Raw genomic sequence first — 14,762 nt, 5'->3', positions numbered from 1 at the left:
ACTACCACAAAGTACACATTCTTCCCCAACCCAACTTCCTCCTTCCTGGACCGTCCAGCAGTGTGTGCTTATAGCGTCCTCTCCTGTCCGGTATTAGCGCTGAGCTTCTCCACCAGACTCATCTGCATCCCCCACATGCTGAGCCGGGGGCTCAGAGTGGCTGAAACTGGTCCAGATACAGAAGACACCTATGCCTTCTCATGTATCCACTTCCTTCTCCAGCCTGGCCTACCTTTAGCAGTTTTATTGTTTAAAAATGCTGTCTCCTGTGGTCTGTTAACCTCTACTCTCTCCAGCTTGTATGAAGCTCTCGACCAGCAAGTCGTTGCGTTATTTCTGCACCAGTATCGGCAGGTTTCTGCTCCATCTCTCCGTGCCTCTTTTCCTCCTTTCCTGGAGAGTTGGTGGGCAAAAGCAGGAAGGAACAGGGAAGACAGAAGACCAGTCTGTTTAGGTGTCTCCCCAGCCAATCAGATCCCAGGGCTTGGAGACCATGAGCTGAACCCACACTGGCTCCGACCCTAGCACAGGGTGGCTAAAGATGCAGACTGCTGCCAGCCCAGGCAGACGTGCACTGCTCTCGTAGGCCCTTTCTCCTAAGGGAGTGAAAGTAAATTATAATGAGTAATTGAGGATAGGGGTGGATCTTCTTTCGGGGACTGCTGTGGGCTAAATTATGTTCTCCCTAAACTGATATGTTGAGACCCTGACCATCCCCCCGCCCCCAACTGCAGTGTGACAATATTTGGAGATGGGGTCTTTGGGACGAAATTTGATTTAGATGAGGTCATGAGGGTGGGAACTTTATGATGGGATTAGTGCCCTTATAAGAAGAGGAAGAGAGAGCTCTGTTTTCTCTCTCTGCCATGTCAGGACACAGCAAGAAAGTGGCCATCTACAAGCCAGGAAGAGACCCTTCCCCAAGAAACGAATCAGCCAGCATCCTGATCTGGGACTTCCCTGCCTCCATAACTGTGAGCCATGAACGTCTGCTGTTTAAGCCCCAGTCTGCGGGACTTTGTTATGGAAGCCCCAGCAGACGAAGGCGGGGACCCGGGGCCTCTTTCTTTTCCAATGGAGGTTAATAGACCGCTTCTATCTGTTCTTCTCCGTCCCTTTCTCCATCTTCAAAACAGAACAAAACGAACAAAGAACACCATTAATTATTCACTGGAAGCCGTGTTTCAGGCAATTAGTTGTCTGAGTTTCCTTCGGGTGGAGCAGAGACGGCTCTGCTGAAAGTCCCTGCTTTGGGGGCCCTGGCCCGGCTCCTCCATCCCTCACCCCAGCCTGCAGCAGCCCAGGGAGCAGCCTGGGAGGAACGGCATTAGGAAGGAGGGCGGGCATGCACAGTGTTGCTCTGAAACCCCACCTGTAAAGGCTGCTTCAACCTGACTCTCCCCTGCTCTCTTTCATTGTCCTTCCATGTTGAGTCTTGTCCAATCCTTTTTCCTCTTCTTGACATTCACTCTGCCTGTGTATCCTCAGCAAAATAACCACAAGAGTGGGCTTCTTGGTTGTGGGCGGCACCTGGAGCAGCTTGGGAAGCAGGGCCCAGGGGATGAGGGTGTGGGGACAGTGTAGGGCAGGGAGCAGACGCACATGTCTGCCTCTCACCGTCACTGCTGCTGGCCGGTCCCTCGGGTGGAGGATGTGCCTGACCCTGCAAGTGAACACTCTGTTCCAGTTGCTGTTACATCTGAGATGGAAAACAGAAAAAAAAATATACAATAATCATATTGAAAAGTTGACTCTGCCTTGCCTACCCTTTGGTTTCTGTGTGTGAAGTGGGGCCGAGGGAGGGTGGGGTCAGCGGGATCTTGGCCTTCTGCGATTCTGAACAGCTTGATCTGACCGTCCTAGGTTTTGTCTTCTTGCTCGTGGCTGGCACGTGGTGTGACGCACCTCCCGCTCCGAAGGCTCCCTGGCCAAGTTCTGCAGTAATGTTCTCTCACTGGCTCTATGTGCGGGACGAGAGGCTATGAAAGTGGCCCTGTTTGGGGCTTGGGGGAGGTTTTTCTAAGAGAAGGGTGACATTTTAAACATACGTCATCCACTTGGAAAGGGAGAAGGGAAAGGCAAAGCAGAGCGACCCAGGCATTTCCAGCTCTTTTGACGTGAATTGTGTTACTCTGCCTCTGTGCTGCCCCCACCCCCACCTGGAATTTACAGAGAAATGGATGGAGAGAGAGCCTCCGAGATGAACTGGCTCTGGGGATGGAGGGAGCCGGGCTATAAAGGAGGGAGAAAACCCAGATCCTGTCCCCAGAGTTTTGCAGGAGAGCTCTATGTACAGACTCAGATGGGAAGGAGCAGGATTGCAACAAGGAGGCCGAGTGGAGCCTGGGAAAGCCACGCAGCCCCTCCCGAGGTGGCACCCCCTGTAACTGCACCGTTTGCAACCTTCTAATTACCCCGCTGGTGGCAAGAATGAGGTCATGGTGTCTGCAAGTGACTTTCCCAGTAATGAGCCCCTCTCAAAGTGGCAGGCTCCCTGCTCAGCCTCTTCCCGGGCCAGCGAAACTCTGATAAGAAGAAAACCAGAGAGTTCCTTTGCTCCGTGTGTGTGTACAGGCTGAGGACAGAAAGAGCTGGAGCCCTCTTCTCTGTCCCAGAAGAATGGAGGCAGATTTGCTCTCAGACTTGCTGGTAGGGTACCGTTCTCTCCCTAACGTGCACACCCAGAGACTTCCAACAGCAAAGGAAACCCGCTCCCTCCCTGAGGCCCCCGGCTGGTCCCGGGCCTTTGGGGATTAAGCTCCCAGAAGAAGGTGCCTTGTGCAACCATGGCTCTTACAAAGAGAACAAATGCTGTTTGGGCGCCCCAGGAGCATCCATTCAGACTCCTGGCTGCTAGAAGGCTGGGATTGGACACGAACAGGGTGGAATCCACGAAGGTTTCAGACAGCTGTGTCCATGTGAGCTCCCACCCTCTGAGAACAGAGATGCAGCCTTTCTGCTGTTCCTTTGCTGGCTGAAAAGGAGGAGCGGTTCGGGCAAATCCAGCTCTCAGGCCCCCTCTGTGAGCGAACAGTGTAACAGCACCCTGCACACCAGCCCTTCTCCGGGGTCTGGGGAAGGCCTGAGCTCCAGGCTGGGTGTTTAGAGCATGTCGTGGTGGGGGGGGGGGGGGTGTGGGGGCGGGGGGAGCGGGGTGAGGTCACAGCTGGGCATCACTAAGCAGCTGGCAGCGGCGTGGCCACCAAGGGGAAGGAGGGCTGGCCACACCTAGGCCGCCTGCCCCCAAGGCCCTGCCATTTACCCATCAGCCAGCCAGCTGGGCTTCAGCCTGGGATGGAGCACAGGTTGCCAGCAGGAAAAAGTCATAAAATGTTTGAATTCGGCGATTGAAGGACTATGGGGAAGGCAGGCTAGCTTCTCAGCCATTTTCAGAAAATGCCCATGGTTCTGTTTCCGGGCAGGTGAAACGAGAGTATGAAAGTAATGAAGTGTTGGTGCAGGCTGTGTCTACCCCACAGCCATCAGAAGGGGTGCCCTCTGGGCTGGAGCGGGCCCTGCGGGCAGAGACCCTAAGGACAAGACAGGAGAGGCATCATGAGGGACAGGGCTAGGCGAGACCACCAGGGAGAGAGGAGAAAAGGGCTTGTACCGAAAGGTGCAGGGTCTCCACAGCTCCTAGCACAAACGTCAAGAGGCAGGGCTGTCCTCCGACTGGCCAAGCAGGCACAGGGCCAGAGAGCACAGTCTTTTAGGGGCCATGACAATGTTTTAATCTCTTTTAAATCTGAAGAAACGAAAGAACTTCTAGGTTGAAGAAAATCTCTTAATATGTAATATTAATATATTGGTCTTTATACCAACACCGTCCTAAAAAATTATTTTTAATTGTTACTGTTATTTTATGGAGGAAGGAGTCCACGAAGCAAAGCTGTCCAATGCCCAGAAAAGTTTAACCCGGTCCTGCAAACTGGAGCTGGGCTTCTCGCCATTGCCATTGAGGGTGCTGGTCCCGCTCACTCCTCAGGACCACGAGGCGGGAAACGGCCCAGTGCTCTTCTTTGTGGCTCACTCACCAATTCCCAGTTCTTCTACCCTTTGCAAGCGGAGCTCAAAAGAAAAAAAGAAAAAAGACGACACAAAGAATGCATACGCCTTGGCACCAACTTCACTTTCTCAGCCATCTGTAAGTCCCTGGCCTCCCTTTTGTCTTGCGCTCCGCCCTGAGCGTTTCCAGACTTTTGAAAGCCTGACCTGGAAAGGGGAAACTGGGATCGACCACTTGACCGACGCCCTCTTCCCAACACAGCCTCCGACCCTGTCGCTCCATGTCTGGGAAGAGTGTTGGGGGTCCAGGCTATGGGAAAGAGTGGGAATCAGATGAGGCCTTCGAGAGAGGGGTGCGGGGCCGAGGCCGGAAGGAAAGGCCGAGAGAGCGGAGGGGCCCGGGGCGCATCTCTTCCCGGTACGATACGGGGTGGGCACTGCTGCCCTCCGGCGGGTCCCGGAGACGCTGGGCGCCCGCGGCCGCGCAGCCGGATTGTGTTTCTGCGGGGCTCGCTCCCGGGCCTGGCTCCGGGCCGCCGCCGCCGCCCCCCCGCCCCGCGCGCAGGCTGCTCTCCAGTCGCGGCCACGGGGTAGCGCTCGGCCCCCCTCTCCGCGTCTCCGCCTCCGCCTCCGCCGCGCTCGTCCCCGGCTCACGCGGCCCCCGCAGCTCCGGCTCGGCGCAGGCAGGAGCGGCTCTCCGGACGCCGAGCCCGGGAAGCGGAGGGCGGCGGGCTCGGCAAGCGGCGGCAGCTGCCGAGGCGGGCGGTGGCGACGCGGCCGAGGCGCTGGGGCGGGCGCGGCGGCCGCTGCTCCTCGGGCCGGGGCGGCCGGCGAGCGCCGGGCGTCCTAGGAGGCGCCGCGCCCCCGGAGCCAGGGCTGCCCGCCGGGCTCTCCGTGCGTCTCGCTGAGAGCTCCGGCCAGGGCGCCGCGGAGGGCAGAGCCGCCGGTCTCCATCCTCGGGCCGGCAGGAGGCTCCGTGCCGGGCGCCGGCGACAGCCCGGGTCGCCGAGCCCAGCAGCCGTCCCCGCCGCCCCGCAGCCGGCGCGGACATGGGCGCGCGGGGCTGCGCGCCGGGTCGCCGGACCCTCAAAGTTTGCTAGCCCGCTGAGCGCAGAGCCGAGGTCACGCCCGGGCCTGGCGCCCCCGGGAGGGACCGAGAGTCCTTGGATTGGGCGCCAGGGCGGTGGAGCCGAAAGGGGTGGCTCGGCCCCGCCAGATGCTGCCTGCAAAGTTAGAGAGAAGAAAACTTCAGCTCCAGGGAGATTCGGCCCGCTATGCTAACCGCGCCCCCCGGAGCCGGCGCCCCTGAAGGAACCCCTGCACCCGCGTCTGCCGCCGCGCCCCGCTCGGGCCCGGCCCCGGGGGCCAGGCGCCTGGAGCAGCGGTGACTGCGTCCGCCCAGAGAACCCAACCAGGGGGCGGGGAGGGGGCGGGGGGCGGGCAACGTGGCCACAGGAGGAAGTTTCCTGAAGTTGTCCGCTTATTCCGGAGCTCGGCCCGCGACTCAGCCGGATCACGGAGACCGCCCTGCCTGGGAAAAGAAGTCGGAGTTGGGGTGCTGAGGGAGGGAGGCGCCCCGAGTCCGAGAGCGCGGCGTCTCCTCTTTCTCTTTGCTCGCCCCTCGCCTTCTGGGCGCGCCGCCGGATCGGACTTAGAAGAAGCGGAGGAGGAAGGGTTGGGGTCGCCTGAGCTGCCCCTCCCGGATATATACCGCCCGGGGCCAGAGCTGCGTAGACTCTCTCCCGGCGAAGCCGCGGAGCACCAGACCCCACGAGGATTATAAAACAGTGCGGAGGACATCCCCCCGGCCCCCACCAGGCCGGTCACCATGTGGGGGCTGCTCATCTGGACTCTGCTGGCCCTGCATCGGATCCCCGTGGCCGGAGCCCAAGGTACGGAGGGTCACCCCCACCTAGGGTTGGGGAGGCGCTGGGGGGGGGCGGGAGCTCGCGGGACCCACGATGGCCTCCTGGACGCCGGCTTAGCCCCCTCCAGGGAGTTTCACGACCCTTCCTTGAGTTTCGGGGGGTGGGGCAGTCTTTCGGAGACTTGTGGCTTCCGAATGGAGGATGGTGGGGTCCGTGCTGGGAGGCGTCGCTCAGATAGGCTGAGAAGATCCCATGATGAGGTGGGGAGTCGCCATCCCCCACGCTCCCTATGGGTGCCCCCCCGGCCGGCGTGGGAGGAGCGCGCCATTCCGTGCCCGGCTCGGCACCGGCTCCTCAGGCCGGGTTCCTGGTTCCCCGCTGGGTGTCCACGGGGAAGGGCAGGCTCGCCGGGCAGGCGCTGGCCTTCCCCGGGCGAGGGAGTGGGGTGGGAGGACGCGAGGAAGGAGCCTGAATCGGGCGCTGGGTGCCGGCTGGTCGTCCCGGGGAGGGCAGTTGCCCGGCCTGGCCACGTACCGGAGCCCGCCCCTGGCTGCCGGGCCGGTGGCTGGGGCTGGGGGGCTGCGGGGTGCGGGCCTGGAGCCCATGTCGCGCGTGCAGTCCGGGACCCACCGGGGTGTGGTGCACAGGGAGGGTCTGAGGCTCTCTCGCCTCCCACCCCCCAGACACACAGCCTCCCGCCTTTGCCTCCAGCTCCACTGGCGGCTCAATTGTCTCTGCAGCCGCCGCTCTGACCTGTGGCTGCCTGGAGCAGCCTCGCAGTGGAGAAGGGCTGGTGGATTTGGGGATGGGAGTGTTAGGAAGGACGAGGGGGCGTGATCCTCGCTGCCCTCCTCCGGACGGCCGATGCCCAGACATCCCCCCAGCCCCTGGACAGGTCCCAGTGGGGGAGGGCGGCTGCACCGGCGCTTCCTTGCCTTTGGGGTTCTCAGATCCAGACAGTGGTGCCAGCGGTGTCCGAGCGGCGCCTGCTGGGGGCGGAGGGAGACGAAGCCTGGATGGAGTTCTGGGACGCGTGGGGCTTGGCCTTCCCTCTTCCAGCCTCGGGAGGGGTCCTGGACCCACCCGGGGGCGCCGGTCTGCCAAGGCTGCAACCTCCAAAGGGCTCCATTCCCTGCTCTGGGGTCGCTGAGCCGCGGGGAAGGAGGGACCCCAGTGCGCCCAGCATCAGGCATTCCAGAGAGCCAAGATCAAAGAGATGAAAAAAAAATCAGCTCTCACTCACAGGGTTGAGGGTAGGATTTTACAGTGTAATTTGCATTAAAGCACTTAGAAATTTTGTAAGGGGCTCTATAAATGTAAGGTAATGAAAGTTATTATTATTTTTATGATCATCATAAAATCTTCCAGCAGGCAGGGATCTCAGAGGTCATCCTATTCTAGTAGCCATTTAACAGATGGGAAAACTGAGGTCCAGGGGCTTTAAGTGACTTGCCCAAGGCTGCTGGGTGATCTGGGGACAGAGTCAGGACTGGGACCAGGTGAGTTCTAAGCCCCTATCTCCCTGGAACTAGGGGCATCTGCAGCTGAGTGGGCTGGCAGATTAGGAACGTGTTGTAATCTACCCCAGGGCGCCTCACAGATTTGCTCTGAGATGCCCATGGAGTTGCTAAGCGAAAGCCAGGAGACAGGGAGGGCTCTGAGGGGTGTCTGCCTCTGTCTGGACCCCTCTACCGTAATTAGGGTGCAGACTCCAGCAATGGCATCATTTCCTTGGGCAGGCGACTCGCTAGTTTTTGTCCCATCCAGGACCAGGCCCATAAGGAGTCCCCAGGGTGCCTAAAGGTCCTTCCTTCTGGGTCATCAAGTCTCGTCCGTGCCCCACCTCCACACCTGTCCCATCCACCTGAGGCCAAGAGTCTACCTGTCCTGCTGAAGTGAAGGCCAGGCCACCTCCCATCCCCATGCTTCCCACACGAGGGGCCCTGTCGGAAGCCGTGAAGGTCTCTTTGATTGATTCACTCCCTCTCCTGCTTCTCTTGTTTGCTGCCTTTTTGAGTGTGGCTGCCCAGGTCCCCTGCTGCTCCGTTTGTGTGCTCAGGCTCCGAGAGAGCGTTTTTCCAGCATCGTCGGGTACTCTCCTCCATTTGTCTCCTGGGCAGCAAACCACGCAGGGGATTGTGGGAACTTGGTGTCAGCCCAGGCTGCCTTCAGGTGTCGGAGGTGGGGTGGAGGACAGGGTCAGGCCACGGCGCTGGGGGGGGCATCTCTTATGTACTTTGGGGTTAGAGAGCAGAGTTTCTTCTTTGTTTCTCCTTGCCATTAACCCTGTGGGGTGGTTGAAGCCACTGGCACTCTTTGTCACTTCTGAGCCCACGGGACCTGCCCTCCAGTCATGACACAGAGTGACGGACCCAGCAGCGTTCCTCTCTTGGGACAAACCTCACATGGTCACCGCCGGATTTTATCTAGACTTAGCCTCGTCTTTTTCAGGCGCTGGACCATTTTCTCCTGAAACTCAATGTCACGTGATTCATACTCATTTTCCAAACTAAGTGCAGTGATGTTGTAGAAAGAGCAGAGTGGACGTGAGGATTCGAGGTGTTCAGGGGAGGCCCCGCAAGTGTCCGGCACACAGATGGCGCTTAATAAAGAGGAATTGTTGTCATTATGATTGTTGTTCCAACTGCTTTTACACTGTAAGCCAAAGGACCATGAGGAGCAGTTCCCGGCCACCCACCAACAACCCTTGCATGCCTTTTCCTCACCTAAGGCCCTTCTTTTACTCCTTCCACAGCTGCACCCCTGTGTCTCCGAGGGCTCCACTCCCAGCCACCCTGATTGGAAGGTCTGGGTAGGCCTGGATGTCTACATTTTAACAAGCGCCTTGCAAGGTTTCTCATATGCCGCGAAGCTTGATTACTGCTGGCGGACATCCTGAGGAGGCAAGAGGCTGGAAGGAGGGCAGCAGCAGCCCAGCCAGCTAGTCCAGAAGGTTCTTTCAAGAGAATAGTGCCTTGGGGGGAACAGAAGGGGGTCTGAGCCGAGTGACCCCGGCAGTGGGAAAGCCTGAACCAGGGCTGGGAGGGCCAGCCCCACAGGCTCCCGCAGGCTGCAGAGGGAGAAACTTTAGTGCTGGGAGCTAATCACAATAAAAGGCAAACAGCACACGAGGGAGCAGGATGAAAGTTTAATTACATGGTGTGGCTAAGCTGTAATTATTAATTACTGACAGCAAAAAATAACTTATTGATCAGGGCCTCTTGCTAATTACCACAAGGCTGAGTGTCGCACTTGCCTGGGGCTCTCGGCCGGTATGTGTCGAAAGTCCCACACCACAAGAGTGGGCCCGGGACATCCCTGCTCCTCACACCCCTCTGTCCGTCACCCTATGCACCCCTTGGTTTCCGCTGGACAGTCTGGAACATTCCGGCTGTGGTTAGCTGAGTGACAGTTTGGTGTTTCTATTGGGGCAGTGGATGGCCCCTGCCTGGGAGGGACAGACTCGGGACCCCACCCCCGGAGGCCGAATCTCGCTGGCAGCCTGACACCTGCCTCATGCATTTGTTCAGCAAATATTTATCGACCGCCTCTCCCTTATGTCCTCTGCTGGAAGGCCAGAGTAGGGGCCAGGAACCTTGTTCCATCAGGGAAGGGAGGCTGGGAAAGAGGCCAAATCCTTTACAGCAGTGCTCTGTTTAAACAGTGCCTGAATGGCCGACTTTAAAATGATGTGTTAAACTGCGTATTGGTATGCGTTTGACTTTGTACCACAGGACACAGTTGGGCTGTAAGCTAAACGGTAAGGAAGAATGAACTTGTTCTCCGTCTTAAGGACTAGCATGAATCAGTGCATTTGACTTGAAAGAAACGTGGAAAGTCATCTAGTGCTGTCCTCTGTCCATAAACCTGGGACAAATGGCCATCTAGTCTCTACTTGCATACCCCTGGTGATGGAGGACTCACTACCTTACGAAACAAGCTGGTTGTTAGACAGTTGTGCTTTTTTGCTGATGAAGTAATTGGCCTCCCTGTGGCTGGTTACCCTAGGATTTGGCTGCTGTTAAAGGAGTCCTCTGATTGGCTGGAACACCCCCTCCTCGTCCCTCTGACGTCCAGCCCCTCGGGGAGTCAGGAGACTGAGTTGGAACTGATGTTGGGTGTTACAGTGATGCCTGCGGGATTTCCACCCTGGCTCCCCATGGAGCGCGTTGCCGCAGACGGCCCTGGAGCTGCCTAAAGCGGTGGGAATTAGTCATCGTAATTTGGGGCCTTGGGGCCAATAGCAACAAATGGGCCCGGAGTGCCTGCCGGCAGCCGCCCCACTGGCTGTAATGGAAAGGAAAACAAGCCTGGTTGCTGCGACATCCCAGTTGCTCCTCGGCGTCCCACACGTTGGGCAGGAGGCAGGGCCAGAGAGCCGTGCTGAGCAAGGGACCATCCCGGGCTGCTCAGGGTCCTGGGGGGAAGGGAGGGGCTGCCCAGCTCGCCTCATCAGACTCCCCAGGCCAGGTCTGGTCCAGGAAGCCTCTCCCTGAGCCCGGGGAGCCTACCGAGGCCCCCTCTCCTTCTGATATTGGTGGTACCAACAAGGCGGGTGGCTTCCAGCCTGGGTTCTGGCCCCTGCCTCCACCCTGAGCAACTCTGAGCTGAGGCTCGGTTTCCTCAGCTGTAGCGTGAGGAGACAGTCAAAGTAGCGTATCTACTTCATAGGGTTTTATTGGATGTTAAGTGAGATTATCCCAATCACTTTAAAAATGCTCTTAACGCAGGTTAAGTGCTTATAATGTGTTGGCCACAAGGTGCGAGGCTGTCACGACCACACGCCCTCACTCCCACACCGGCCTCCTCTCCAACCTCGGCTTCACTCACTCTGTCCACTGCACTGACCGCCTCTCTGTTGCTAGAACTTACCCGTCGCTCCCTGGCCTCCCACCTGGTGCTTGAAGTTCCTGCCGTCCCTGCGGCCGCGCCCACTCCTCCCAGATGTCTGCAAGGCCCACTCCTGAATTCCTTCTGGACTTTTCTCCGAAGTCCCTTACCTGTCCCAAAGCACCCGATAACACAGCATCTCCAGACATACCCCCCTGCCCGGCTTCACTTTCTCCATAGACTCAGCTCCGTCCCACGTGTATGGACTTGTTTATTTGCTTATTGCTGGTCTCTCTCATCGGGGAAGGGGCTTTATTTTATTCACTACAGTTTGTTCACCCCTCTTCCCAGTTGCTAGAGCCTTACCTGGCATGTAGCAGGAGCTGGACAAATACGAATGAGTGAATGAAGAATGAATGAATGAAAGAACACATACCTGAGGCATAAAACTCTTTGTCATCTGCCCCCTGCCTGCTTCTCCAGCTTCTTCTCTGACCAGTCCCCCACTCTCATGAGCTCCTCTGCATATCACATACAACCCCTGCCATGGAGCCCTCATTGCACTGCCCAGCCAAGCACCCTAAGGACGGGAGCCCCACCCGCCAGAGGTCCCAGCCCAGGAGGACGTGGAACGGAGTAGTGTTGCCACTGAGCCTGGAGCTCTTGCTCAGACCTTCTTGCCCCATTCCTGGCTCTTCCCGCCTCTGGCTCCATGGGCGAAGCTGCCTCTAGCAGCCTGGCCTCCGGGTTGAGTGGCCCCCGGGTCCTGCTGAATCCCTACCAGCTGAACTCCACCTTTATGATGTGCAGGAGATTGGGAGGACAGGTAGGGGTTTGGGGAGTAATGCCCATCCGTGCCTGGAGGTGCCGGTTGAAATACTTAAGAGAGGAAGACTGGCATCAGTGTTTAAATGCTGTAACCCGAATCACTTCCCCTTGCGACCCATTGGCCAGAACTGATCACGTGGTCCCACTCAGTGTCAAGGGAGCTGGGAAGTGCAGGCTTCCTTCGTGTGCTAGAGCAAGGACAGGATCTCCATGCGCACTGGCGATGTCAGGCGTCCCTTCACAACCACGAGACGACTCTGGTCTCCAGAAGTGCGTTTCCTGCCGAGGATTACTTTACATGAGGCGGGGCTGTCCCTAAGCCTGCTGGAGTTACTCCCCATCTGTGCTATTACTTTGTGCTGCTTTTGGGTTTTTTTCCTTAAGCGGTTGAGAAGCAGCATGTATAGGGTCAGTGCCTTGGAATGGGGCCGACCTGGGTTCAGGCTCTGTCACTTGGTTACACTTTGGGTTCAGTCACTTTACGTTCTCAACCCCCATGTCCTTGTCTGAAATACCAGGAGAAGTAGATGAGATGACACAGCAGAGCACGCAGCACGGAGCCTGATGTATCATAAGCCCTTAATAAGCTAATTTAACTGTATTTCTGCTTCCGTGTTTGCCCCTCCAAACATTCTTAAGGTAGGGTCTCCGGTCGCGTTTAGTTTTCAGATTTTCCACCCTGGTATCTTTACTGTGCACTTCACCCGCATCTTCTTTTTGCCCCTTTCTTTTGCTTCTTCCCCAGTTTAGAATGATGCAGCCTTTCCTCCCCACCCTAGGGGTCTGCCGAGGGAAGCGAGGGAATGTTCGGTGCATGGTTTCATGGGTCAGACAGTGTTCAGTGCCTTCCATCTGTTGCCTGCCTCCTGCGACTCCAACATGTGGGTAAACTGAGGCTCAGAGCTATCAACCGCCCAAGGCCCTACAGCTGGGAAGTCAAGATTTGAACCCAGGGCTCTATGACCCCGACACCTGTCGTCTTTCCACTGCCCCAGGCTGCTCTCTGCCTCCACGACATCCTTCACTAGTACCTGCCCAGTGAGAGATGCTCAGACAGCTGTGCTGTTGGAAGACGGGGCTGGTCCAGGGCAGGTGGCGGAGTCTGGAAACAGCCCTGGAATTCCTCCTCCTCCGGATGCTCCTGGCTCCTGCCTCTGCCCTGGTCGTGTCCTCACTGGGCCTTAACTTGGCAGAACACGAGAGGTCAGAAAGGGGATCCCTGCCTCCCTCTCCTCCTTTTTCCTGTCCCTTCCTGGGGATTGGGATGACCCAGAGATATTAGGGGAGTCTCCTTAAGGTCACTTGGGGCATTTGTGACTGGCTTACTAGTGACCGAGCCACACAAGAGTCTTCTAAACTGAACGGAGTGGGGAAGAAAAGCGATTAAAGTTTGATGTCACATAGGAAGCTATTAGTGACCCAGAGGGTGATGAAATTTTGATGATGTGATAATTCCAAGGGGAGGAAATATTATTTGCCATGATGCAGCTCATTTGGCTTCTGGGATGGACACAGGTGACTCCCAGGGGCCTTCTGGAGCCAGGACCCTGGATCTTCCTCCCCCGGGCACCTGTGTGAAGGTGCAGAGGGTCACACGGGAGGCAGTCGTGTTGCCCAGAGTTTGCATGACGGTCAGAAGTGCATCTGGGCACCTGACACTTGGGTTGTCACCACAGAATGTGAGTCAGTGGTGAAGCTGGTGGAGATGCCCCATCTCTGCCTCGAACCATGAGAGCCAGGCCAGAAGGGGCCATCAGAGGCCCAGATGGACAGCAAGCCTCCCTGGGTTTAAATCCCACCTGTCATTTACTGCTCAGGTGACCTTGGATCAGTTACACAGCCTATCTGTGCCTCAGTTTCTTCATCTATAAAATGGGAATAACACTAGTCTTTATGTCATTGGGTGGTGACAAGGTTTAATGAGATGTGCTAAGCTCTTAGGACAGAGCTCACTGTATAGTAAACAGTGAATAAGCGTTCATCACTGTCATTATTGTCATCTTGGCATCTGGGAAGCAGGGTCAGCTTTGGACCTAGAATTTGACTTGTGCCCTGACCCCAAATGCCTCTGTTCCCTTTGTCTCTCACAGACCTGCCAGTGGCATCTAAACTTCCACTCTTAGGGATTTATTTGGTTAAGACATTCTCTGCCTCCAGCTTAAAATGCAGATATGCCCCAGAGAAGCCACATAGTAAGCTATTATCAGCCGTTCAGGCCTTAAGGTGAACGTTTTTATTGGATCCTTTCATAAATCCTCAAATTTCTGTGGGTAGCTTTCGCAGATATCTCATTTTCTCTCCTCCCCAACCTGTGAAGGAGTTTGGCCAGAAAGTATTAATGTTATCAACCTTGTTAGCATTGAAGTTCAGAAACATTAAGTAACTTGCCAAGGTCACTTGACTTGTAAGAAAGAGACAATGAATGCAGATCAGCTCCTTCCCAGACCATTGCTTTTGACCTGGTCGAGACATCCACGTTCAGGAATGGCTCACCACGCTGCTTTGGGATCCGGGAACTGTCTCATTTGTCCACAAGCTTCTCCCCAGCTTGGGTGGGCACAGGGGTAGGGCCCGGGGTGCAGCCCAGGATGGCCTCTCCTCTCTGTGAGGAAACTCAGAGCCCTCTCTTGGTGCCCCATCTGTTCACCCACAAGGTCTCAGAGACTGAGATCCCTCACTTCACCCCCATACTTACAGGCCTTCACCCGGTGGCTTCCCTGCCGCTGTGGTATCCACACCAGACCCTCCACGACCCCACCCTGTGCATGGCCGTGACCGCCCCCGCCCAGCCCTCCACTGTGCCCAGCTGCCCTCGCCACCCGGGAGCCCAGCGGCACCCTCCCCTCCTCTCTCCCCTTCTGCAACCCTGTTCTCCCCCAAGGTCCAACGGCTGGAGCACATCCTCCCAGAGGCCTCCAGGCTCTCAGGATGCCGAAGGGCTAGATGTCTCAGTTGGCACTTTGGCCTTGTTGATTCTGAATTATCTTTTAATGCGTGTGTGACTGATTTCTTTAATTATAAACTCCTTGAGTTTAGATAATAACCCTTCATCAACAAGGGTAGAGGTATTAGACATAAATTATTGTTCCCAGTTAATGAATTTAACCCTTTAAGGAAAAGTGATGTAGGAGTAATGGTCACGGCAGACAGAAGGTGACAGGTGTGTGACCCTGTGCGGGCCTCAGAGGCTGCCACCGATTCTCCTTGGGTCCCTTTGTCTCTCTGTCCTCA

General features: G+C 57.0%; 1 protein-coding gene across 2 annotated transcripts in view; it reads left to right on the top strand.

The window, feature by feature from the left end:
• The first annotated feature begins 3,866 nt into the window (after window positions 1-3,866).
• SDK2 (sidekick cell adhesion molecule 2) overlaps window positions 3,867-14,762 on the top strand; it is a 277,315-nt gene continuing 266,419 nt past the window's right edge. The window contains exon 1 of one of the 2 annotated variants that reach the window (XM_070483542.1): window positions 3,867-5,897. In XM_070483542.1, coding sequence (XP_070339643.1) covers window positions 5,834-5,897 — 64 coding nt within the window. In that variant the 5' untranslated portion in view covers window positions 3,867-5,833. The remainder of the gene's footprint in view (window positions 5,898-14,762) is intronic. The other variant, XM_070483541.1, reaches the window with a different exon arrangement.

This window comes from Equus asinus, chromosome 13 (assembly GCF_041296235.1).
Source record: "Equus asinus isolate D_3611 breed Donkey chromosome 13, EquAss-T2T_v2, whole genome shotgun sequence".
Lineage (NCBI taxonomy): Eukaryota > Metazoa > Chordata > Mammalia > Perissodactyla > Equidae > Equus > Equus asinus.
The sequence above is the reverse complement of the archived record's forward strand: the minus strand, read 5'-3'. Positions and strand labels throughout refer to the sequence as shown.